This window comes from Hemibagrus wyckioides, linkage group LG06, assembly GCF_019097595.1.
Source record: "Hemibagrus wyckioides isolate EC202008001 linkage group LG06, SWU_Hwy_1.0, whole genome shotgun sequence".
Classification (NCBI taxonomy): domain Eukaryota; kingdom Metazoa; phylum Chordata; class Actinopteri; order Siluriformes; family Bagridae; genus Hemibagrus; species Hemibagrus wyckioides.
Window position 1 is genome coordinate 30,739,471 of NC_080715.1, and position 24,815 is coordinate 30,764,285.

Below are 24,815 nucleotides of genomic sequence, written 5' to 3' on the forward strand. Positions count from 1 at the left end.
TTCAATTCAATTCAATTCAATTCAATTCAATTCAATTTGGATTTAATTTACTGTCATTTAAAACTACACCAAAAGATTGAAATTACTGAGCATCTGAATCGCAATAAAAACATCACAAAACTAGTATTAAACTAAAAAACTGTAAACACATTGAGACCAAAATGTATGAAAAATACAGTAAACAAATCTACATATCGCAGATATTGTGCATTCAACTTTCTATTGTAGCTGTTCTCATGTTCCACGCACGTGAATGATGTCACATGACACATCTCTGCCCAAATCTGGGGAAAACCGGCGGCCATTATGAAAAATACTATTTCAAGCAAATCAACTTCACAGGCTATTAACCCTGATCCCAGAGTAACACCCCCCAGTTGACCCCCCCAACCCCCCCCCACCTTAACACACCAACCCCCACTGTGTATATTTTAGAACCAACAAGCTGATTAACAACCTGATCGTCAGTTTAAGTGTGTGTGTGTGTGTCTGTGTGTGTGTGTTAGATCAGTAAAAGCACTATAAAGTGCAGTACTTCAGGACCAGGGTTGCGAACCCATGCTCCACAGCATAAAAACATTTCTCCATATTTAAATCCCACCCCTCGTCTAATCTCACCTCCGAATCGTCTCGTGGTCACATATAATCTAAGAGGTTTTACAGAGGCAGAATAATTTCCGTTGTGTATTGATGCCACTAATGAATGTGTGGCCAGTGAAGAATCATCAGCTCAATAATAATAATCACAATAATAATCAGTTAGAACAAACGGATGCTTACATGTCTACAAAAATAGCAGCTGGATTCTGTGTAAATATAAATGTTTTCTTATTATTGATAACAGTGCAAATTAGCAAACTTACAAAAAAATTTATAACGCGGGAAATGCGCACTGGGCTTGCCGCTGTGCCGAGCTCGCGCGCCGGTCTTCCCCCGGAGCAGATTGTGTGGAGTGTGTATGGAGGAGGTGTTAGAGCCCATCACAAACAGTGTGATACAGTGTTTATTTTTATTTCTGAGCACGAACCAGGCTGATGAAGCGATGGACACGTAACGGTGGAGCGGTTCACTGCCTTCTCACAGCATAACCGTGAACTTTTTTATTTTTTTGCACAAAACATACTCAACAGGACAGTAAGAATGTGAAGGTCAGCCTGGTTTTGATAACTTTTCAGCAGTCAGTAGTTTTGAAATGAAACCAGCTTCATGTGATGATTTTAACTATACCATGTTATCGATTTTTTTTTTTCAGACTATCAGACAGACAATACTTAAAGAAACGTTAATTATTCATGATCCACGATAATGTTATTGAGGTATATATCTAAGTTTGTGTGTGTGTTTGTCTGTGTTCTCTGCAGGTGATGATGACCGGGATACAGATCTCTTCTTGTGTGATACCAACACTTGCAAGTTTGATGGCGAGTGTCTCCGAATCGGGGATATTATAACCTGCATCTGTGACTTCAAGGTGAGCGTTTGCTCTGCTGCTTTTTTTCTGTGTGTGTGTGTGTGTGTGTGTGTTTTTCTGACCTGGCCCACAGTAAACTCAACAGACCAAGCCATCTGCAAGCAATCAGAAAAGTTATTATTTTGTGCCCCGGGATCAGCCTCAAACACCGGCTGTTTACAGCATTCTAAACAAACCAGTCTCACCTGAAAGTATTTATTACTTTGCTGACTGAAAACTCTTACAAAGCCGTTAAAAAGGGAAGAAGCAGGACGTCTTTCTCGGGCAGACACCCGCTTAAATCAGATCAGTGCAGTCATATGACTGAGTGATATTTAGGTCAATTATAGCACTTTTTGGTGTTTCCAGTGTCTGATGATTTTTATCGTCGTCCTTCCTCCGTGTGCGACGTGGTTCGCTTTTAATCCTGGCCAATTTCCGGCGCCTTTGTTTGTTGGAAAATTTAATTATCACTACAGCATTCAGTGTCACACTGATTGCTCGTTGTAAATTCACGTGTAAATTCACGACTTCGACCTGTATGTAGGAAGGGAGCTAGGAAGTGCTCCTATACGTTTTAGCCCTGGCTTTCGTTTTGACTGTGGAATGTAAAAGGACGGAGGAACAAGAAAAAGGGGGAAGAGCATGAGAGACGTCCTTACTAATCTATTCGAGTTTAGTCTAAATGAAAATGGATTACAGCACGTCCAAAGCACTGAGCAGACCGACACCAAATGACTCCGTTATTTTTATCCCAGCTCACAAGGCATCATTAGTCTCTTTGGTAGAGATAAATAAAGTTGCCATTCCAGGGTCTCTCTCTCTCTCTCTCTCTCTCTCTCTCTCTCTCTGTTTCTATCTTTCTCTATTAAGGCAGGCTAAATAGGACTCTGGCCGCAGGACACAGGCCGTCGTGTTTTTAGGCAACACTGGGTCACATTGTTTTGATTTCGGAGCTCATTACCTCCTGAGGGGCTCAACGCAGCCTCTTGCAGTTACCCCGGGCTGCCGAGTTCACGTACTGAAGCCGAGAAAGGCTTGACGTCAGAGAGCTTAAACCGAATCATAGCCCATGTCTTTATTCCATTAAGTGGAGTAATTCATCAAAGGAGGATCCTCTTAAGGGCTGTGTCAGAGTCGGAGCCTGAAGGGAAGAGGGTTAGCGAAAACAGGGGAGGTAGTGAAAGCTTCAGCTTGCTGGGAAGAGGGGAAGTGGGTTTGATCTCAGGGGATGAATAGAGGTCATTCAGCTCCTCATGTCCGCTCGGCGAAGTTTATTCACCTCACACCCAGGCCTTTCAGGCGCCTGCCGCATCGCTCCTAGTGTCACGCTTGCATGCAGCTCGCTCTTTTATGGCTGCTAGTGTCTCTGTAATGGCCTCCTTTCTGCCTTGGATTGTGCAGCGCTCTCTTAGAGGATACTGTATGTGGTGCACCATTTCCCAGAGGAACGATACGTAGATAGATAGATAGATAGATAGATAGATAGATAGATAGATAGATAGATAGATAGATAGATAGACAGACAGACAGACAGACAGACAGACAGACAGACAGACAGACAGATAGATAGATAGATAGATAGATAGATAGATAGATAGATAGATAGATAGATAGATAGAGTTATAACTCCATTAACAAATCTTGAAACAAGAAGTAACCTTACAACAAACAATCACATTACTCACCTGAGTTCATTTAAAGTCCACATCTTCCTGCGACGACATAAGGAAGAAACCTTAAGAGAATCAAACAGGAACACATCCTCATCTGGGTGACACCAAAAGCGTGCGATTATAAATCTTTATGAATCACCCTTCTGTAAATGTATACTGTAATAAGCACCTGTTGTGCAATATATTAGGAACACCTGTGCATCTGCTTGTTTATGCAGTTTTTTTATCAGCCAATCATGTGGCAGCATCTTAATGCGCAAATAAATGAATCTGGTCTTTATCTTGTCCAGTTTGGTTTCAGTCTGTACCCATAATAGCCTCAGATTCCTGTTCTGCCTTTGGAGCTCATCCAACTCAAAGGTACATTCTGAGATGCATTTCTGCTGGTTATTTGAATTACTATAGACTTCCTGTCAGCTTCCTGTCTGGTCATTCTCACTGAGCTGAAGCTCAACATGTATCCACATGATGCTATGCATTGTGCTGCTGTCACATGTCACATGGTTGATTAGATAACTGCATAAACAAGCAGGTGTACAGGTGTTCATAATACTGTGAAGGGTGAGTATATATGAGAAAGTGAGAGAGAGAGAGAGAGAGAGAGAGAGAGAGGTAAAGTCCAGTAAAGGTCATCTCTGGTTTTTCATTGTGATTGTGTGATTTCTTTGTTACCTTGACCACAATCCTGCAGTATTAATAACCCTCGTTTTTGTGATACAGGTACAAATTAGCACAGCCGTCACAACCTGGAAGCAAAACACCCTTTCAGCATTATTAATTGAAGCAATACGACACAGATTTGCTTTTAGAGCGAGGCTGCATATTTTAATTGGAGTATGAGGAAGACGATCAAGCACCTATACATTATCTTGTGCATATTAAGAGCCAAAATTCTATTCAGAAATATACTGTATGATCTAAGCCTGCACGTTGGCCCATAATTGGATATGGGAAGATAAAAGGGAAGAAGAGACTGGCAGGGAAGCGAGATTGTGCAGCAGCTGTTAGTGTATTGATCAAGTTGTGTTGCATCATGGCAAGTCTGCGCCTTTACAAGTTTCCAATAGAAGAGAAACGGAGCGTTAATTGATTTGGATATGTTGGTGCATCCAGCTGCACTTTTGCTCCATTTCCAGTCCTGTCCTGTTTTGTGGGATGTGCCTGAGATGATGAGGCATTTTGTCACACCTAGTTACTGCCTGCCGGGTCGTTGCTTGTACGATCGTGATGACTCCCTTTGTTGTGACTCTCATCTCAGCTTTTAACATGCTCCATCATTCGTCTGTCTTGCTCTCATTTTGCTTTTGCTTCATGGTTGCACTGCGTCTGTAGTGCATCGCTTGGACTCGGTTCGGCCTCTTTGTACCTCGATCTAAGACTTGACTGCACGTCCGTCACTTCTCTTTTGTGTTGCGTGGTCTTTGCCCTCTGTCTAGCATGACTGATCAATTTTTGCACTCTCTCACCCACTCTCTTTGCTTGGCTGCCATTCATACTCTTTTTTTTCACCGTCTGCTTGTCTGCTTGATATACGACTATTCCTGCTGCTGTCATGCCGGGTGACATACTACAGGCCTTCCTGTTTACGACAGATGTGGTTTCATTAACGAGAACTACGTGACTTCTAAACCCAAAATCAAAGACAACCAACAAGCTTCTGTAAAGAACCATGCCACGATCACTTACGTCATTATGAAGCCCTCCTTCCATATATTTGCATGTATTTGGGATTCCTTTATCTATGAGCATTATGGCCTTTCAGTGCAAGCCAGCAGGTTTGAAGCCAGCACTCAATTCCCTGGTGCCATCGCAGCTGAATGGGTGCCTGGGGACTGTACCATTACTGTCTTGAAAGCAGTAGCCATTTAAGCAGCTCCTCTTTATGTAATAACTTTTTGCACTGATATCTGCAAAGTAGAGAAAGGAGCTGCTGTGTCTTTTCAAGATCCCGACACTTTTGAGACGTCTGGGCTTTACATCCCTCAGCTACAACATATCCACCTGTCTTTCTTAGCCTACTACTTTCCCTTTCTCAGCATGTTTTCTAGCTGCCTTGGGTTTTTTTTTTGTACTACATTTATGCCGGTATATTTTTTCACCCCTCAACGCCCCTCCTAATAGCTGTAGCTTAAGATGAACGGCCACAATTGTGCCGAGAGGTCCCTGCAGGATATCACTGCATAGTCCACGAAAGGTTAACTTCCACCGATGCATTACAAATGCAGCAATTAAAATCAGGGAGGCACTTCTCGCAGATTAGAAAGTGGACTAGTTTCTGCGTGAGCTGAATGAGAATCCGGTATGGCAGAGCCACCTGTTATTCATCCCTACCTCAGATGTGTTAAAGGATCATATTTTTCTCTCGGACTTTACCCGGACCTGTGCGGCTTACAGGCAGGAAACTCCGGAAAGCTATTTGCCTTGGAAATGAGAACAGGAGTGGGGGTTGCTGTAGCACTAACTCCGGTGAGAGCCTTTCCCCCGGATAGTAGCATATGTGTCACCCCCGCGCGGCTCTCCTCAGCCTGTCAGACACCATTACTGAAGAGCCATCTCTCCTGACAGGGCCCGGGAGCTCCTCGCTGAGCAGAGATTCACTCTAATCAAGAGCAGACTGCCAAGCAGTTAAAGAGAGAGGCAGAAGCCAGGGTTCTCCCATCCCTCCGCCAACCTCCACCCTTCCGCTCCTGTCAGAAACAGGCGGCACACACTTCTCCAGCAAGGGCATCTTTGGAATACCGGACTGTCACTCAGCCGGACATCGGCAGGTGTGTCTGGGTCTGAGGGAAGGAAAGAAATATCATGTGGAGAGACACGCGTCAGATTTCCGTTATTTGCGCACATCTTAGGCAGATCATAGCCGATCTTTTCTCTTTTTCTTCCCCCTCGGCGTGACCTTCTTTCACCCCACCTCTCTCTCAGAGCTGTCATAGATAATGCGCATCTGTGAGAAGGCTGGGCTTGAATTCTAATGTCTGGAAATAGAGTGGTTCTCTTGCTTTCTCAGATAAGGGTGAAGTTGAATTTATCACTCCAGAAGGCTCACCTTAATTCCGGTTTCAGAATCGGTCAAAGCCGCCTGGCGTCTGACCTCAAGGGACAGGTTCTGAGAGGTGACTGATGAGGCAAAGAGCATTTGGGAATGAAAAGACGGAACAAATCATGCATGAAAGAACATGAAGAATAATTCTTATGTCCTTGTGAAGGGCCTTTCTGTCCGTGCTCTTGTCCAAAGTCAGGCTGTCCCTTTGGTGCTGAGCTAATTATCAAGCAGGAGGCCTGGTTTTTTTTTTTTTTTTTTTTTTTTTTGCTACCCCTTTGGGGGTTTTAACATGTCAGGAACAGCGTACCAGACGTCCATCAGGCTTAGCTGACAGCCAAGTGAGCCACAAGGAATTTCAGATTAGGCGTCTTTCTTTTGTCAGCTGCCTCAGGTAGACCGGAGTGCTCAGCGCTTTCGCTCACCTTTGTCCGCCACCTCTGCATTGGTAGATCTGACCTTTAAATTTCCAACAAAAGGATGGAAGAAATCCACAAGTGGTGCACTGTGGACAGTAAATGGCAAAGTTTAGGAATTTGAAGAGCACTCTAAAGATGTCCTAGCCTGCCCTTGCTCTCCTGAAGGCACGGTCTCTTTGACAGATTTATCTTCCTGATAAGAATCACATGCTGTTAACTGATACGCACCGGATAGCGCAGCTACAAACTTAAGGATGCCGGCAGGAAAAATGCAGATGGCTTGTGTGCAAACGGCTGCATCTCCTGCACACATCTGGTTAAATTGCGTGTACATGCGTGTCCGTGTCCATGCTCTTTGTCTCTCCTTTAGCTGTTTTCAATCACAGTCTCTCACTCACAGAGCACTTTCCACATCAGCGTGGCCTCTCATGTTTCTCAGCTTGTGCTGCCTCAGCCATCTTAATGCACCCAGGGGTCAGTTCTCACAAAGGCATTTTGGGTGAAGGAAGGTGTACATAATGTCTAATGATGCAAATGGATTGGATCATGTTGCGCAATGCATAATTAACTCGGTATACCCATTTCCTATCAAGCTGCCGTATACTGAGGGGAAGATGCTTTTTCTTATTCCTCGTTTCTCCATTTCATTCAGACGCTCCATTAGTGGGCTACAGGCCGGGGGACCATATGGGACTCTGGCGATAGCCCTCGAGACATCTTGCCATTATAAATATAACGCGATTGGATTTCACACTCACTGACCGGCTTACAAGGAGCGTTTCACACATGGGCGAGGCTATACATGTGCACATGCTAAACAAATCATAACCGCTAACCATACTCGCTTGGATACGTTTCCTTTTCATTTAAAATTATTTACTCACACACACACCAACATGTACCACGTCCTTCTCACCTTGCTCATGTGGTATTCGCACAGCTGTTAGAGAATAAAGGTCTTTTATATTAGCACCTCTGCGACTGTCTCCACAGCTCACAGACCTCTAGCTGACCTGATATCTGTGCAACCAATCGCTGGTACTAATGCCTTACAGCAGCTAACACACACTTATTTTTTTTTTTTTTACTCCATCCACACTCTCCCCTGTGTCAGACTCTAATTGCTTGTCTCAGTACACACTCTGCTCACTGCTTTGTGAAGCTCAAGTCTCTTCGCTAGAGAGAGAGAGATTATTCAGACTCAACTCACTCAGCATGAACGGATCCACTGATCTGCTCATGTCTTTGGACAAGTGGACTATTTTGTGGTGTTGGGCGGATGAGCAGGCGGCCTAATGGATGGATTGATTAATGCTTGAGCGGGAGGCAGGGACAGATTAATTGACGGATGGACTAAAAGAGAAAGCAGGCACGGATAGTCACATACTTATGAAGGTCTTCTTACACCGAAACACACCCACACATTACATTACATTACATTACATTACATTACATCATCTGGCTCCTCCCCCTTTATCCACCTGCTCTTTCTAATCTCTGAAATTACAGTTAAATCACAGGTTTTGTGGAAGTGCTTTTTTGTAATCAAGTGTGAGCTCTAGTGCATGTCATTCGATGGACGATCATCGAAGTGGTAAAAGCTGGACCGCTCGGGTACACAGCGCATTCGTGCATTAGGCTGGCTTCACGTAAAGAGTGCATGCGAAGGAGGAAACGTGAGCCGGAGAAAGGCAGCCTGTTGCAAGCAAGAGTCACAGCAGCCCCTGCAGGATGCAACTGAAACTGCACATGGAAACAGAGGTGCAGGATGATGATGAGGATGATGTGCACAAAAAAGACACATATTGCAAAGAACAAAAAAAAATGTCAGTACATTAGTCAAAAGACATGATCTGACTTTCACTAATGTTTATTATTAGTTTATTATTATTATTATTATTATTATTATTATTATTATAGATTAAATTAAGACTGATTGTTCTCCCTTTTTCTCTCTCTCTCTCTCTCTCACTCTCTCTCCCCCTCCCCCATTCCCCATCTCCTTGCCCCTCCTCTCACTTTTCCCCTATTTTCTCTCTCTCTCTCTCTTTCTCTCTCTCTCTCTCTCTCTCTCTCTCTGAGTATCAGTGACAGTATTGTTTTGTGCTGGTTTGTGTTTTGAGACATTAGAGCAGCTCTAAGTATAGCGGTCGAGATTGACGTCACAGCGAACCTGTCATTTCTCAGGATTTAATGTGAAATAATTCATCCTTAATAAATGACACTACTTTTAGGTACTAACAGTCATAGACACAGAAACATATCTGGCGCTTTATACTAGAAAGCATGTGCTCTGATGGTAGTTCCAGCACCTTGCAGGTTTAATATCAATACCTTCAATATAGCAATCTTTTCTATAATAACAACTCATACATTTAATTGCTCATTATAATCTGAGACTAAAACTACACACGTTCTACATGTGTGAACATGTTTTGAATCTGTTTATATTGATCTACTTTTTTTGTTCCAATTTCTAGCCATTTTTTACTCATTTCAAGCTTGAAATCTTCTTGTAATGTTGCATCTTTCTAGTAAGTAAATAAATGCAGCGAAATTGTGTTATATTTATTTCATTGTGATATTACAACATGCAGTGGCGGACCGTCAGGGCCAACAAGGCCTTCTCAGCTGGCCTAAACAGCAGTGATCTGAATCACTGACTTGCATTTTAATATATTTAATATATTTTTCCATGAATGTGTATTAAATTATTCACAATAGTCTATTCTCTACATTTCATAGCTTTTCTCTTGGTTGCGCTGCTTCCAGTAGTGTGTATTTATGATAAGAGTATTTATCCAATCATATTTCAGCTAGTGGCTGACATCATGTGTTGCCCGGCCGTAAGGCCTTCAGAATCAATAGTGAAGGCGCCCGTAGCTTAAAATAAGTGGCAATGAAATTGTTACATTAACCAATCAGATTTCGAGTTGGCATCACTGGGGCCATCTAGCAGGCATACGATTACGTCAACAATTTCCCGTCCTTTGATTGGATAATTGGAGTAGTCAGAGGCAGCAACCATATACATATACATTGTTTATATATTCTCTGCGTCTCATTTTGGATGCTGCGTCCTCCGGAGATTGCAGTTTGCTGCATACAGCATCAAGAATGTCTTTTTTGAGAAAAGTAACCGTAATAAAATTGACTATTCTTTGTGTGGTATGAAATACTGTAGACTAATTTCTTTTTTACTTTGTTATTTAATGGTTGATTAGTATCTATTGCCATGTTGTCCAGGTGCGATTCTAGAATTTTCATTTAAGGGGGGCTCAGCCCCCAATGAGGATATAATAATAAAAAATAAATAAATAAAATAAAGGTTTGACTAACAGGGTAGAATGGTAAACTTATTGCAGCATTCCACTGTATTGCATAGATGTGTATAACATTTGAGTACTGAACAAGCCAAATACGAGTCTTCCTGATTACACACACACACGCACACACACACACATTTGTCCTCTGATCCTCGCTCTGCAACGCCACGGTCTGTGGATTGAAGAACACGCTGGAAGACGGGGAAGAGCCGAAGTCTGCCGCCGTTTTCATATGAAATTTAAAGGGAACTGAGGCGATCACCAATTTGTGTACAGTTTATCGAGAATCACAGAATTTTAGGAGGGCTGAGTAGAAAATGTCAGGGGGTCATAATGATGGTATAGAGGTGGATTAATTCAGGAAGGACACCAGTGAAGGCCTAGGTCTGAAATGCACGCCCTGCCACTGACAACATGAAATACTAGAACGATTTGACTAAATTCGTTATTTCCATATTCGTGTGCATTGTAGTGTAACATACACCGATCAGCCATAACATTCTGAGAGGTGAAGTGAATAACACTGATGATCTCCTCATCATGGCACCTGTTAGTGGGTGGGATATATTAGGCAGCAAGTGAACATTTTGTCCTCAGAGTTGATGTGTTAGAAGCAGGAACAATGGACAAACTTAAGGATTAGAGAGAGTTTGACGAAGGGCCAAATTGTGATGGCTAGACCACTGGATCAGAGCATCTCTAAAACTGCAGCTCTTGTGGGGTGTTCCCGGTCTGCAGTGGTCAGTATCTATCAAAAGTGGTCCAAGGAAGGAACAGTGGTGAACTGGGACATGGGCGGTCAAGGCTCACTGATGCACATGGAGAGTAAAGACTGGCCCGTGTGATTCAATCTAACAGGCGAGCTACTGTTGCTCAAATTGCTGAAGAAATTAATGTTGGTCCTGATAGAAAGGTGTCAGAACACACAGTGCATGACGGGCCAGGGCTGTTTTGGCAGCAAAAGAGTGACCAACACAATATTAGGCATTAATGGTCATAATGTTATGCCTGGTCAGTGTACCACTGCATTATTCTACTATGCAGGGTTTAATCAGATAAATATAACACTGTAGTTATTTTGTAGATCCCATCAGCACCAACATACTGGTTTCAATGGAACTGGTTTAGGTTAATACTGCGAGAAGTGCATTTTGTGAGAGTCTCTTGCACTGTGTGTGTGTGTGTGTGATCAGTAGGAAGGAAGCCAATATATAAGTGAGGAAGTCTGGTGCGGCCATGTTTGTAGGCGGTACATGAGTTGAGGAATTCATCAGACCGGACAAATATCAAAACTATTTATTTCACCAGAACATTTTTCATTATCCGGTCATTTTTTTTGACGTTTTTTTGAATGAGTGAGCGCTTATTGGCAGGTTGTGCAAAAAAGGTGGCAACCAGGGCAGTGACACACTTTAAGCATCACACTTTGATTACAGACATGATTTGTTTCTGATCATTGAAACTGGGGAGGAAATCAGTTCATACCTCCATTCTTGGAAGAAATGAAGAGAGAGAGAGAGAGAGAGAGAGAGAGAGAGAGAGAAGGAGATAAAGAGAGATAGAGCTCTATGGATAATTACATGCATTTTAACTTCCTTTGCATCTCTGAGTTGAAGGTTCCACTGGCTTTATATTTAACCTTATATTTAAAGCTTCTGTTCTCCCTGCAATCAGATCCTCTCCGTATCTGTCCACACGTGTCACCTCTCACGTTTGCTCTGACACTAAGCAGGTCGTAACTACAGTACGCCTTTAGATTTCTCCCTCTCCATACATCTCTGTGAGTCAGACTGTAGCATCTGCTCTCACCATCTCCTGGCTTTATAATTGAGAGACTATTGATGTATTCACCTGCAAACAGATCTCAGATTGTCCTCTTATCTTCCTATAGCTTTGGAGAGAGAGCAGAGAAAGAGAGAGAGAGAGAGAGAGAGAGAGAGAGAGAGAGAGAGAGAGAGCAAGAGAGGGGGTGGGGACATTTCACAGCTACGCTTTGTCAACAGTGGCGATATTAATAGCCTTTAGGTTTTTTTGGGTGTGGGGGTGGGGGGTTGCCGAGTTGGGGAAAAAGGCTGAATTGCACAGGTTCAGCGATGAACAGCCGCTCCTCTACGCACCCCGGGGTGCAGGGCATCTTTCACACTGTTGCATCATGTCGGGTTTAAAAGCGAAGCCTGATTGAAAACTCATGGGTTTGAAAGCCAACACGATGGCAGCACCTCAATCTCTGCCTCCTTCTATTCTTTTTCTCTTTTCTGTCTGTACGGTTTTCATTCTCTCTCTCTCTCTCTCTCTCTCTCTCTCTCTCTCTCTGTCCCTCTCTTTCTCTTTGTCCCTCTCTCTCTCTCTCTCTCTCTCTCTCTCGCTCGCTTCTCCCATCACTTCCTTTGCATCTATTTTTGCATGTCCTTCCTAACTTCTTCTCCTCCTCCTCTCTTTCCGTAACGTTTCCTGTAATATCACTGCAGCTTTATTCTCGCCGATCGCCTTGCTGCATTGTTCATTCTACTCTACCTTCCTGCTTCATCTCTTCCTCACCTTTTTTTGTCTGTCTAGGTATATCCGTTTCTTTTTAATCCCCTCTCTCTCTTTTCTTATTTTTTTTACTTTCCCTTAGGAGATAGATAGAAGATTTTGCTGTAATTTATATTAATGGAAATGAGCAGCTTCAAAATGTATCTGATAAAGGTTTCTGTTAAAAATAAGATTCTTTACTAGATCCTTCTGCTTCCACAGCTATTTTTTTGATCGTCCCTCTTTCCACACACATATCCCACCTTATTCGTCTTTGTTTTGTCTTTTTTTTTTTTCCAAACCTCTCGATCCTCCATTCAACCGGATCCCTTGCACTGCTGCCAGCCTTGGCTCGGACTTCTCTCGCTCTACATTATACCGCCTCCCAGTTGATAAACAGCGGGTACGAAGTGGGCTTCAGAATCAATGGGCACGGATTTTCCTCTTTTCCTTTGGCGTCTGGATAAAGGCCAGTACAGTGGCTCGTCCAGCCGGAGAGCAGTCAGGCCAGCGCTGCCCTACATCACGCTCACCTCTCCCACTCACCTTGTGCATGGCATAGGACAGAGACAGATCTCTCGCTCGCTGAAGCCAGGTGTACCCGTGTGTGGCATTATCATATTCTCCCAGAATACCTGCCCGAGGTGTGGATCTGCTCCAGTTTCCTGAAGGCCACCCACTTTATGTGAGGAACAGCAAGCGAGCAGCTGAAATGAAGCGTGATGTGTTTCATCTAACACACACACACACACACACTTCTACAGGAATCATTACTCTTACTCAGGTCACCTATAAAATAAATACATTCTAATTTCGTGAGTTAGTTTTAATTTCGTGACGTGGGTCTGATGTCAGTCCTGAACCAGTTTTCTCTGTGTTCAGGACGTCGTAGTCTCTCTTTCATTACAAGAAACTTCCGAAGTTCAAAGCTGCCTGGATATATTTGGGTCTTCCTTCACTGCCTTCATTTACATTCTACACACACACACACACACCTCTGTATTCTCTTCTGCTAGCTGTTTACCCAAATGTGTGTTTCTTTTAAAAAAAGAAATGCTAACACAGCTGAGTTCATCTCGGAGAGATGTAGGCCAGACTTTTTTTTTTGTTCATTTGCTTTAAAAAGAAAGACTCCACTCCCCCGCAGACTCCATCATTATACAGGGCTGTTGGATAACACGGAGTTTGTAGCCACATAATCGTTTTTCCGACATAAATTTCCGTTAGACTAGTACGAGTGTTCCAAAACAGTTTATCTTTTTCTTTTTTTTTATCTGACAGACAGACAGACAGACAGATAGATAGATACAGTTAGATAGATAGATAGATAGATAGATAGATAGATAGATAGATAGATAGATAGATAGATAGATAGATAGATAGATAGATAGATAGATAGATAGACACAGCAGACAGATAGATAGATAGATGGATAGATAGATAGATAGATAGATAGATAGATAGATAGATAGATAGATAGATAGATAGATAGATAGATAAACAACAGACAGACAGGCAGACAGACAGATAGATACACAGACATCTTTTTTATCTGTGCTGGCTCTGCTGAGACCTGGCGTGTGTTCTGAGAAATAAAATACAACAGTTTTCACCAGGATTATATTGAGTCGTTTGGACACACTGTGACTATGTCCATATTAATCCAGACAGATCTGAAAACTGAGTTTTCGTTTTGAAACAATCTCCAGCGTTTTTTAAACGTTTTCTGAAAATTGCTTGTTGACTCTGAAACGTCTGAAAACTAAATTGCGTCTGCGTCATTTCCGTCAGGTGTCTGTTTATTTCTCTCGTCATGCAATCTACAGGTCCTACAAACTTATATTAGTCTTTACCCAGCACCACTGAACTGGACAGCAGTTGACATTGCACAATGACATCCTTCATCCACGATCTTGTTTGTTGTGAGTTGGATGGGTCACATGACTAAAAATGCATCATTGTTTTTGATAAGCTAAGTTTTTTACTCAGTCCACACCATGGTTTGACATTTAGATTGACAGACAGAGAGACAGAGAGATAGATAGATAGATAGATAGATAGATAGATAGATAGATAGATAGATAGATAGATAGATAGATAGATAGATAGACAGACAGACAGACAGACAGGCAGGCAGGCAGACAGACAGACAGACAGATAGAGCTCACTTAAAACTGGTTCAAGGAATAAGTACACGGAAGGGAAACAACCAACAAGACGTGGGAGGAAACAGAACCTGATCCAATACAAAACACACGTGGTGATGTAAATAATACAGACAATACATGGAGAGATTCACGACAGCCTGAAAGAAACCGAATCCTCTTCCTCTGACAGAAACCTAAAGCTAAGGGGAAAAAATCAGTGTGGCACTCATAACAATAAAATGGAATCAATACGCTGTTAAAGTATAGCTTTCTTATGCTCTTCCTCTCTCCTCCGTCCGTCAGTGTAACAACGACTACGCGCCGGTGTGCGGCTCCAACAACAAGTTCTACAACAACGAGTGTTTGCTCCGGAGGGACGCCTGCAAGCAGCAGAGCGAGATCCTGGTGGTGTCTGAGGGGCCCTGTCCTATTGGTAAGTCTGCTCTGTGTGTGTGTGTGTTTGTGTGTGTGTGTGTGTGCGTGTGTGTAACTGTAATTCACTTTCATTCTCATCGTCACTGATCACTGTGGTGAGTGTCACTGCTGATAAAGCAGAGCCGACGGGATGAGACTCGAATGGAGGAGAGTAATAACTTGCTTGCTTTTCCTGGGTACTGATGTATGGACTGAAAGAGATAAAGTATGTAACTTTAAATAAATAAATAAATAAATAAATAAATAAATAAATAAATAAATAAACAAATCTCCTGTACTGACATGCTGCTTAAGTTAAAGTACAAGTCTTCTATTCACATTTCTACCTGCTATACTGCCTATAAGCATGTAGCAAAGTGAAGGAAAAGCAACAAATGAAAAAAAGTTTAAACAAAAATGTTATTACAAAATAATTTTTTTAGATAGATAGATAGATAGATAGATAGATAGATAGATAGATAGATAGATAGATAGACAGACAGACAGACAGACAGATTTCAGTTCTCTTGTTATTAAAGATCATTTTTTTTGAGAATTCTCAGAAAAAAATAAATAAATAACAAGACGAATATTATGAATATATACACTTCTACTTCCATTCGCTGGTTCCTTGCCAGGGGAGGGGCGCATCTGTCTACAATGAATAAACCTGTCAATCATCTTCTTATTCAAGTATGCTGCTCTTACAAACTATGGCATTATAAGCTAAATATTTTTTATGACGTTAAACTAGCCCTTTTTTTTTTGGCTGGTTTGTTTTCCGTCAAATGCCAGGTGTTCCCGTTGATATGCTCCAGCTTGCTGCATTGTGATTGGTCTGCTTTTCTATTTGAAAGTGTCTCGTAATTTATCCTGTTTTTTTCATACTCCAGAGTGATGAGAAAGTGATAAGTGACGAGCAACACGTGATATTTTTCTTTGGAATGGAAATACAGCAGTGCGAAAGTCTAATAATGTAAATAAACTTTACTTTCTCTTAAAAAAAAGTTTCAGAGCAATGTTTGTATATTAGTAAAGAAAGCGACAATTATGTAACAGACTTAAAAAGTTTCCTGCAAAAACTCTACCTGAGACTGCTGACTACCTTTTTGGGTTTATTTCTGTTTGCTGCCCTGCACCCTAACTCTGACCCTAACCCTGGGCTCTGACCCTGACCCTGTGACCTGACCCTATGCTCTGAGACTGCTGACTAACTTTTTGGGTTTATTTCTGTTTGCTGCTCTTTATTTCTTTTAATATTCTTTAAAAGCACAGCTCTGTACTAATAAAGATGAGATGCTTAAAAAATCAAAGTTCAGTAACATACGTCAGTACTAACCCGCATTGACGGTGATGAAAGATTTCATTGATTTCTTTGCTTACCTTTATTATTTACTTTAGGATGCTGTGGATTTTACAAAATGTTTCTTGGAACTATTTTGAAGCGAGCTGGTAACAGAGGATTAACCTTGGCTGAGAGTGAACTGAACTGCAGAGTAATTGAACAGCTCCATCCATAATGCTGAAGAGCACCGTATGGAACTGAAGGCCATTTCATTCAAGCCAAACAAGTAAATTAACTTGGCCCACTTGTCTAAAGCCATGTGCTCCTTAAATACACGTTAATGAGACCAGAGCAGAATTTCAGCAGGTGTTTCTAAAGCCCATACCATCCTTCATCTTTTTTGTCTTTTCTGGGAAAACAATCAGTGTTTTCAGCCACTGCCAAGGTTTCTGTTTGTTTTATAGGCAAAAGATCCAAGAGTTTCACCTGAATCTCTGAGATTGTGGAGCTGTTTAATCAAACAGCTCTGCCGCAGCTGAGTAACCTGGCACAGAGTTGTGTGTAATATCTTGTACAGTTTCCTTACCAAGCTGAAAGTAATACATACAAATTGACCCTGTGCTCAGATCCTAACCCTGACTCTGCACTCTAGCCTTGACCCTGTTCTCTGACCCTGACTCTGACCGCTTTGACCCTGATCCTGCACTCTGGCCCTGAACATGTACTGTATTATGACCCTGATCCAGCACTCTTACCCTGACCATGTGCTATAACCCTGCACCCTAACTCTGACCCTGACCCTGTGCCCTGACCCTATGCTCTGACCCTCCACTCTGACCCTGCACCCTAACTCTGACCCTGACCCTGGCTCTGACCCTGACTCTGGGCTCTGACCCTGACCCTGCACCCTAACTCTGATTCTGACCCTGGGCTCTTAGCTTGACCCTGCTCTCTGACCATGAGTCTGCACTCTAACTCTGACCCTGTGCTTTGACCCTGTGCCCTTTGCCTACACTCTATAAATAAACTATAAATAACAAAAGCTTCAGTGAACTATCAGAGTAACACACTGTGTTATTTACTGACTTTATGTAATTTATCTGTAAACTTTCAGTGGTGGTGTGTTTTAAGAGTTCATCAAATTAGTCATTTTATTTATATTACCGTGTTAACATTACTAATGTTTTATTCATTCTAAAGTACATAAACTAATGAAGTAAATAATGTTATTTAAACCCGAGTGCTAATGAAATGAATGTGTGAATGTAGTTTCTGCAGCTCTGGCAGTAGTTCCGCTGTAAATGAATTCCTACTGTTATATTAACCTGCGAGTTTCTAAGCACCTCATACACAGGGATGTGTACTGAAAGAAATTTAATTTCTTTAATAAAGAAAGTCTTCAGGACAGAGGAGTTTATGCGTTAGGTTTCTCTGGAACATAAAAAGCTGTGATATTTTTAGTTAATTTACGTTTCTGGCATTGACACCCTTATCCAGAGCAACTTACAATTTATCTCATTTTATACAACTGAGGGTTTAGGGCCTTACTCAGAGGCCCATTAGTGGCAGATTTGTGGACCTGGGCCTCAAACTCACATCATTCTGATCAGTAGCCCAACATCTTAACCACTAAACTACCACATCCCACTCCAAGAACACAAAAAAATTAGAGACTAGGGAAGCAATGACTGATTGTGGCTGCTATAACATTTAAGTTATAACAGAAACTAACTTTTTAAGGAAGTTCCATATGCCATAATAGTAAAATAATCAACTTCATCACCTCATCATGGATTATTTTCCTGTAACATTTGATTTCTTACATAAGAGAACTTCAACATTCCAGCAAGTTGTGTCCTGGCACTAGCTCCTCATTCAGGATTCCATGAAATACTAATTTTATATCCAGAATTTTTTTCCTCAGGTGAACATCATTAGCTGGTGTTATCCCCTCCTTCTGCTCATTATCCCCTCTGCGTCACTGCTGTTCTACATATCTCATATTGCCACCTGCAGTATTATGTATAGGTCTCTGAAACTTTTTTTTCTTCTTAGCTTTCCTTTAGCTGCCACTGACCTTTAGTCTCCATCTTGCCTGATATGAGCAACAGACACCAGATGCAAATCTTCAGATTGATTTTTTGTTAAATTTACTTGGCATTAATACACACACACACACCTGGCCAAGGGACAGCAGTAAAAGTTGCCCGATAAAAATATCAATAAACTTGTTTATGCTAGCTGTATGGATCTCTGAAGTCATATAGAATGAAATTACTTGGAGCGTTTTCAGTAGAGTGTCACTCATAATAATCACATAATTAAACACATGTCCTTTCTGAGGGAAACAACAGCGTGAATTAGCACCATAGCCACTTCCTACTGCCTTATTTACTATTGTAATTAATTACCAGCTACAATATACGTGAGTCTGGTTAAAGACAGATAGATGCCCCGGTAATCACACATTCAGGAGCGCTCGAGTGTAGAGAAATCGTTGCACCGCCAGAGTGAATGTAATTACTTGATTCGTGATTGGCAGTGTAATATAAAGGTAAAGTGATTTGAGGCCAACACCCGCGTGTGTGCACGAAGAGTACGCAGAGAAGACTTGATGAATCTGCTAAATGTCTCGCTTTAATAATGTCTTCATTGTTTGAATAACTAATTTACAAGCAAGTCGTGAATAATGTTGTGTAAATGTGCAAGGTAAGTAGATAATATAATGACAGAATGAAGAAGCGAAGATGTCTAGGGTTCATTAAATCCAAAAAAAAAATAAACAAAACAGATGAGCAGAACAACAGTAGAGAGAAAATAATCCATTGGGTCAAAAATATAGTTTTGATATTTACACTTATTTCTTCTAAACTTTTAGTACAAAAGTTGACTTTTTACTGACTTTTCAAGTCTGTTATTTTGCTGACAACAGAAAAACATCCCGTTAATTGATGTCACTTTAACGGGTGTGTCACTTTGATGTCACTGGGTGTGTATGCATATAGAACGTCAAATTACGTTAAAAATGCCGCACAAATGTACAACATACAAATGGCTAACGTAGGCCGTCATTTTAGAGCTACCACAACAGCCTGCTTACATTTGTAGACAAAGTCTAGTTTTGTCCGCACTTTTCTGCCAGCTGTGAGGCTTCTAAAAACATGACATCATGTTTTGTTTAGAGAGAGAACGTTCCATTGCAAACAATTTTGTTTTTTAAATTACTTTATTATGAGTATTTTGAGTCCAAAGAATTGCTCTAACTTGAATGAAGAATGATCTGGTCTGATCAATGTTTACAACAGCATACAAACTAACTGGACTCCAGTAATATGCAGGGAAACCAATACCATCTTCCAGTAGCTAGAATGGGAAAAATCTGCCTGTAATTGGTGTGTAAATTGATAAAGATTTCAAATGAATTGCTAATTTCATCATCTACATCGACAGACAGACAGACAGACAGACAGACAGACAGACAGACAGACAGATAGATAGATAGATAGATAGATAGATAGATAGATAGATAGATAGATACTTTATTCATCCCAATGGGAAATTTCCAATGACAATATCCATTCAAAAAAAAGAAGCGATATTTTGAATAATGTAATCTAATATTTTTCATTATGAGATAACAAGCATAAGGCTATTAAACATATACACTACTCACAAAACTTATGGATATTTCGCTTTTGGGTGAAATTTATGGAAAATGTAAAAAGTTCACACTACAGTGATATAATATCATGAAAGTAGGGCATTTAAGTAGAAGCATGCAGTGGTGATTTCCTCATCTCAAACAACAGTGGTGGGTATACCACAACAAAAAATGTCAATGTCTCAATAATTTGTCATGTGCCCTTGACCATCAATTACAGCTTGACAACGACGTCTCATGCTGTTCACGAGTCGACTTATTGTCTGCTGAGGCATGGCATTCCACTCTTCTTGAAGGCGGCCCTCAGGTCATTGAGGTTCTGGGGTGCAGGGTTACGAGCCTCTACATGGCGACTCAGCTGATCCCATAGGTTTTCTATAGGATTCAGGTCTGGAGAAAGTGCAGGCCACTCCGTTTGAGGTACCCCAGCCTCCAGCAGCCGTTCCCTAATGATGCGACCTCGAAGAGCTGGAGCATTGTCGTCCATGAAGATGAAATTATGCCTGTGTTGTTCATGCAGGGGCACAATGACTGGATTAATGATGTTATTCAGGTAGTATTGGCTTGTCACTGTACCGTTCACAAGATGTAGGGCAGTTCTGTACTGAGTAGACACACCTGCCCAGACTGTAACACCACCACAACAGTGGCTGATGCTCTCCTTGACGTCTCCAACATCATTGATGGCCATCATTTCTGCTCAACGTGAATCTTTCATCAGAGAACAGCACTGAGGCCCACTGGTCCCTCGTCCAGCGTAAATGCTCCCTGGCCCATGCAAGATGATGACGCCTGTGCCTGGTGGTCATTGCAGGTCATCTAGCACGCAGACCATGTAAACAGTTGCAAATCATCTGACGTGACTCTTGGGTGCCTCTCACCTCCCTTAAATGTGCCTGGAGTTGAGTTGCATTCATCATCCGGTTCCGCAGGGCACTGTTCACAATGAAGTGGCCACCCACGTGGGATGTGGCCAAAGGACGTCCACTTCTATGCCTTTCTGTGACTCTTCCAGTCTGTAACTGTATCTCTGTCGCAACCTGCTGATGACGCTCTGTGACACTCTAAGCTCAGTGGCCACTTCCCTCTGAGAACATCCTGTTTGAAGCCTCGCAATGGTGAGGTACTGTTGATCAGTTGTTAGGTGTCGTCTTGGTCTCATGATGTCAAAATGTGAACAGCACGATGAAGAGGACTGTTTAAATACCAATTCTAATTGAACCAGAAAATTTATTGGTCGATTCATGGATCAAACACCAGTTGTGAATTTTGCTGTTAAGCACCTTGTTAGAGAACAGCAAGTTATGCAAAAAGTACTGAAACACTGAACAGTTGGACATGTGCATTCAAAAGTGTATAGAAGGTCAAATTAAGTTCACCTGTAAAGGTTGTAGTGCATTTTAGGTGCATCCTGAAATCCTGAATTTTTTTTTAAATTTTTGAAATATTTTTATTTTTATTTCCAGATTATTTTGCTTCATTCTTCACATGAATCATACAAAAATATAATAATAATAATAATAATAATAATAATAATAATAATAATCCACCAAAGGAATAGAAAAAATTCAAACGTGACACATTTGGGGTGTGTGTGTGTGTGTGTGTGTGTGTGTTTAAAAATCCATGTTTACTTGTAAAATAACATTTATAATTTTATTGGAAATTTAAATTAATGTAATAAAGAGAACAGAAAAAAAAATGACTGAATCGTGGTAAATGAAATAAGCACGCTGTTAATGTTCGAACACTATAATGTGTTTGATTACATGTCTATAGCTTGAAAATATTGATCCACACTTTAGCATTTAAAAACAGCCTCATCTCATTTATACTTTATTCCTGAGAGCTTGTTTAAAGCTGAATTGCGTGAGGGGGTAGATTATTATTTCGGTATTTACTGTACTTTTATTGTATTATGTGTTGTTTTTACCAGTAATATATTTTGCAGAATGTGCATACTCCTTGTCTTCTTTTATATATTTTCCTTGGCTGTTCGAGTGGTGACTTTCCCCCGGATGTTTTTTTTTCTTGTAAGCCATGCGTAAAACAACAAGCCTAATTTCATCTTTTCAGTAGAACTTTAACCACACGCTTCCAACAGCAGCCTTCGATACTCTCATCTTGTGAAAAGTGCTGTTGAGAAGCTGGCAGGCTGTACTTCCTGTCTGACTTTAAACAAGCACAGATTGCAGTTACACCCTTCATTGGAACATGAAGTACATCAGGAAATACAAAGGAGCTGCAGTTTGCCTATTTGACTTTTGTTTTGCAACATAGCAGCTAATTGCAGTGTTTTTTGTCAATCCTGAAAGTGCTTCTTTTAACCTGCGTTATTAAATATCCTTAACTGCACTATGCCGTTAGCGTATCATCAATCACTATTTTGATCATATCTTTCATCATCCTCTTATCTGTAATTGATTTTAATGACTTTAATTCTTTGCACGGCGAAATAGCTTACAGTGGCATCTGTCTGTCTTGTGTGTAAGCTATATAATTAAACTTGCCTTGCCATGTCCTGACTTTAACAAGTGAAGACCACACCTTTGCTTAATAGTGGTGTGATGATTGATTGCGGAATAGCAGAGGGGGAAATTATCAGAGCACGGGGAATGGAAAGAAAGATGGGAATGCATAAATTTTCCCATCTCACACGTAAATACGAGATGTTAAATGAGGTAGGTCGAGTTTCGTGCCTAGCTGTCTATTCTCAGAACTGATCTGGAGTCCTGGGATGGCTTCTACTTCACAGAGCAACCTTCAAATTAGTGCTAACTGCTCATTGAACTCAGAGGTATTGAATTTGCATTGAGATGTAGCCATGAGACAAGTGCGAAGGCCATGGTCTAGAGCAGGGACCAGGTATACAAAGAAGCAGTAATGGGAGACAATAAAATACTATTTAGGCCAAAAGTTAGAACATTGTAGAGGATGGTATCTCTCTGATCTGTTTAGTGTTACAGAATGTTATATTGCTGTTAAGAACAGCTTCCAGGGCACAAGGTAAATCCTTGCACAAAGGATGAGGAAGGTCACCTCAGGAGAGATATCGAAATCGTGAGAAGATCCAAGTGAGGAGCTGCATGATAAAAGCTAATCCTGACCAGATAGAGTGAATACCAGAGGTGTAGGTGTGGAAGGAGATTGTCTCCAGGGATGATAATGTGATGTGATGCAAGGAATTGCTGGAAAATGGTATTTTCCAACTGTCCAATATATAAGAGCAAGGACCAACAGCATTTAGAAATTTTCTCTCTGGCCTGTCAGATAAGGGGATAACAAGCAGGACTCAGAGGAAGGACTGGATAATCTTGAGGAGTTTCTCCAATTGAAAATGACAGAATCTGTGGTCTTTAGAACGAAACAGTGACACCTGAGTGACAGGTGACGATGATGTGAGATGTAGAGGGAGTTGATATAAAGCTTTAATATAATATGATATGATATAAAGGGTTTGGGAGTGTCAATTATTGATTATATGAATGACTGCAAAGTTATTGGACTAAATATGGATGTCTCTGTCTGTTGAGGCCACACAATAATATGTGTATAGTGTATAGCTTGTACAGAGTGAGGACTACAGAGGCAAGAGAGTGACCAGTAAACAGTGAAGTGAAGGGTGTTTTAGATAAAGCCGAAACTAATAGAGTTAGGTACAAGTCTTTAAGGAAACATACCACATACACTATATTGCCAAAAGTATTCGCTCACCTGCCTTGACTCGCATATGAACTTAAGTGACATCCCATTCCTAATCCATAGGGTTCAATATGATGTCGGTCCACCCTTTGCAGCTATAACAGCTTCAACTCTTCTGGGAAGGCTGTCCACAAGGTTTAGGAGTGTGTTTATGGGAATTTTTAACCATTCTTCCAGAAGCGCATTTGTGAGGTCACACACTGATGTTGGACGAGAAGGCCTGGCTCTCAGTCTCCGCTCTAATTCATCCCAAAGGTGTTCTATCGGGTTGAGGTCAGGACAGTCAAGTTCATCCACACCAGACTCTGTCATCCATGTCTTTATGGACCTTGCTTTGTGCACTGGTGCACAGTCATGTTGGAAGAGGAAGGAGCCAGCTCCAAACTGTTCCCACAAAGTTGGGAGCATGGAATTGTCCAAAATGTCTTGGTATGCTGGAGCATTCAGAGTTCCTTTCACTGGAACTAAGGGGCCAAGCCCAGCTCCTGAAAAACAACCCCACACCATAATCCCCCCTCCACCAAACTTTACACTTGGCACAATGCAGTCAGACAAGTACCGTTCTCCTGGCAACCGCCAAACCCAGGCTCGTCCATCAGATTGCCAGATGGAGAAGCGCGATTCGTCACTCCAGAGAACGCGTCTCCACTGCTCTAGAGTCCAGTGGCGGCGTGCTTTACACCACTGCATCCAACGCTTTGCATTGCACTTGGTGATGTATGGCTTGGATGCAGCTGCTCGGCCATGGAAACCCATTCCATGAAGCTCTCTGCGCACTGTTCTTGAGCTAATCTGAAGGCCACATGAAGTTTGGAGGTCTGTAGCAATTGACTCTGCAGAAAGTTGGCGACCTCTTCGCACTATGCGCCTCAGCATCCGCTGACCCCGCTCCGTCAGTTTACGTGGCCTACCACTTCGTGGCTGAGTTGCTGTCGTTCCCAAACACTTCCACGTTCTTATAATACAGCTGACAGTTGACTGTGGAATATTTAGGAGCGAGGAAATTTCACGACTGGATTTGTTGCACAGGTGGCATCCTATCACAGTTCCACGCTGGAATTCACTGAGCTCCTGAGAGCGACCCATTCTTTCACAAATGTTTGTAAAAACAGTCTGCATGCCTAGGTGCTTGATTTTATACACCTGTGGCCATGGAAGTGATTGGAACACCTGATTCTGAT

General features: G+C 41.6%; 1 protein-coding gene across 2 annotated transcripts in view; it reads left to right on the top strand.

Annotated features, from left to right (window-relative positions):
* The window catches only part of tmeff2a (transmembrane protein with EGF-like and two follistatin-like domains 2a), a 98,712-nt gene that overhangs the window by 17,293 nt on the left and 56,604 nt on the right, over nucleotides 1-24,815 (top strand). For both annotated transcript variants that reach the window (XM_058393454.1, XM_058393453.1), the window contains exons 2-3: nucleotides 1,362-1,471; nucleotides 14,876-15,005. In XM_058393454.1, the coding sequence (XP_058249437.1) occupies nucleotides 1,362-1,471; nucleotides 14,876-15,005 (240 nt within the window). The remainder of the gene's footprint in view (nucleotides 1-1,361; nucleotides 1,472-14,875; nucleotides 15,006-24,815) is intronic.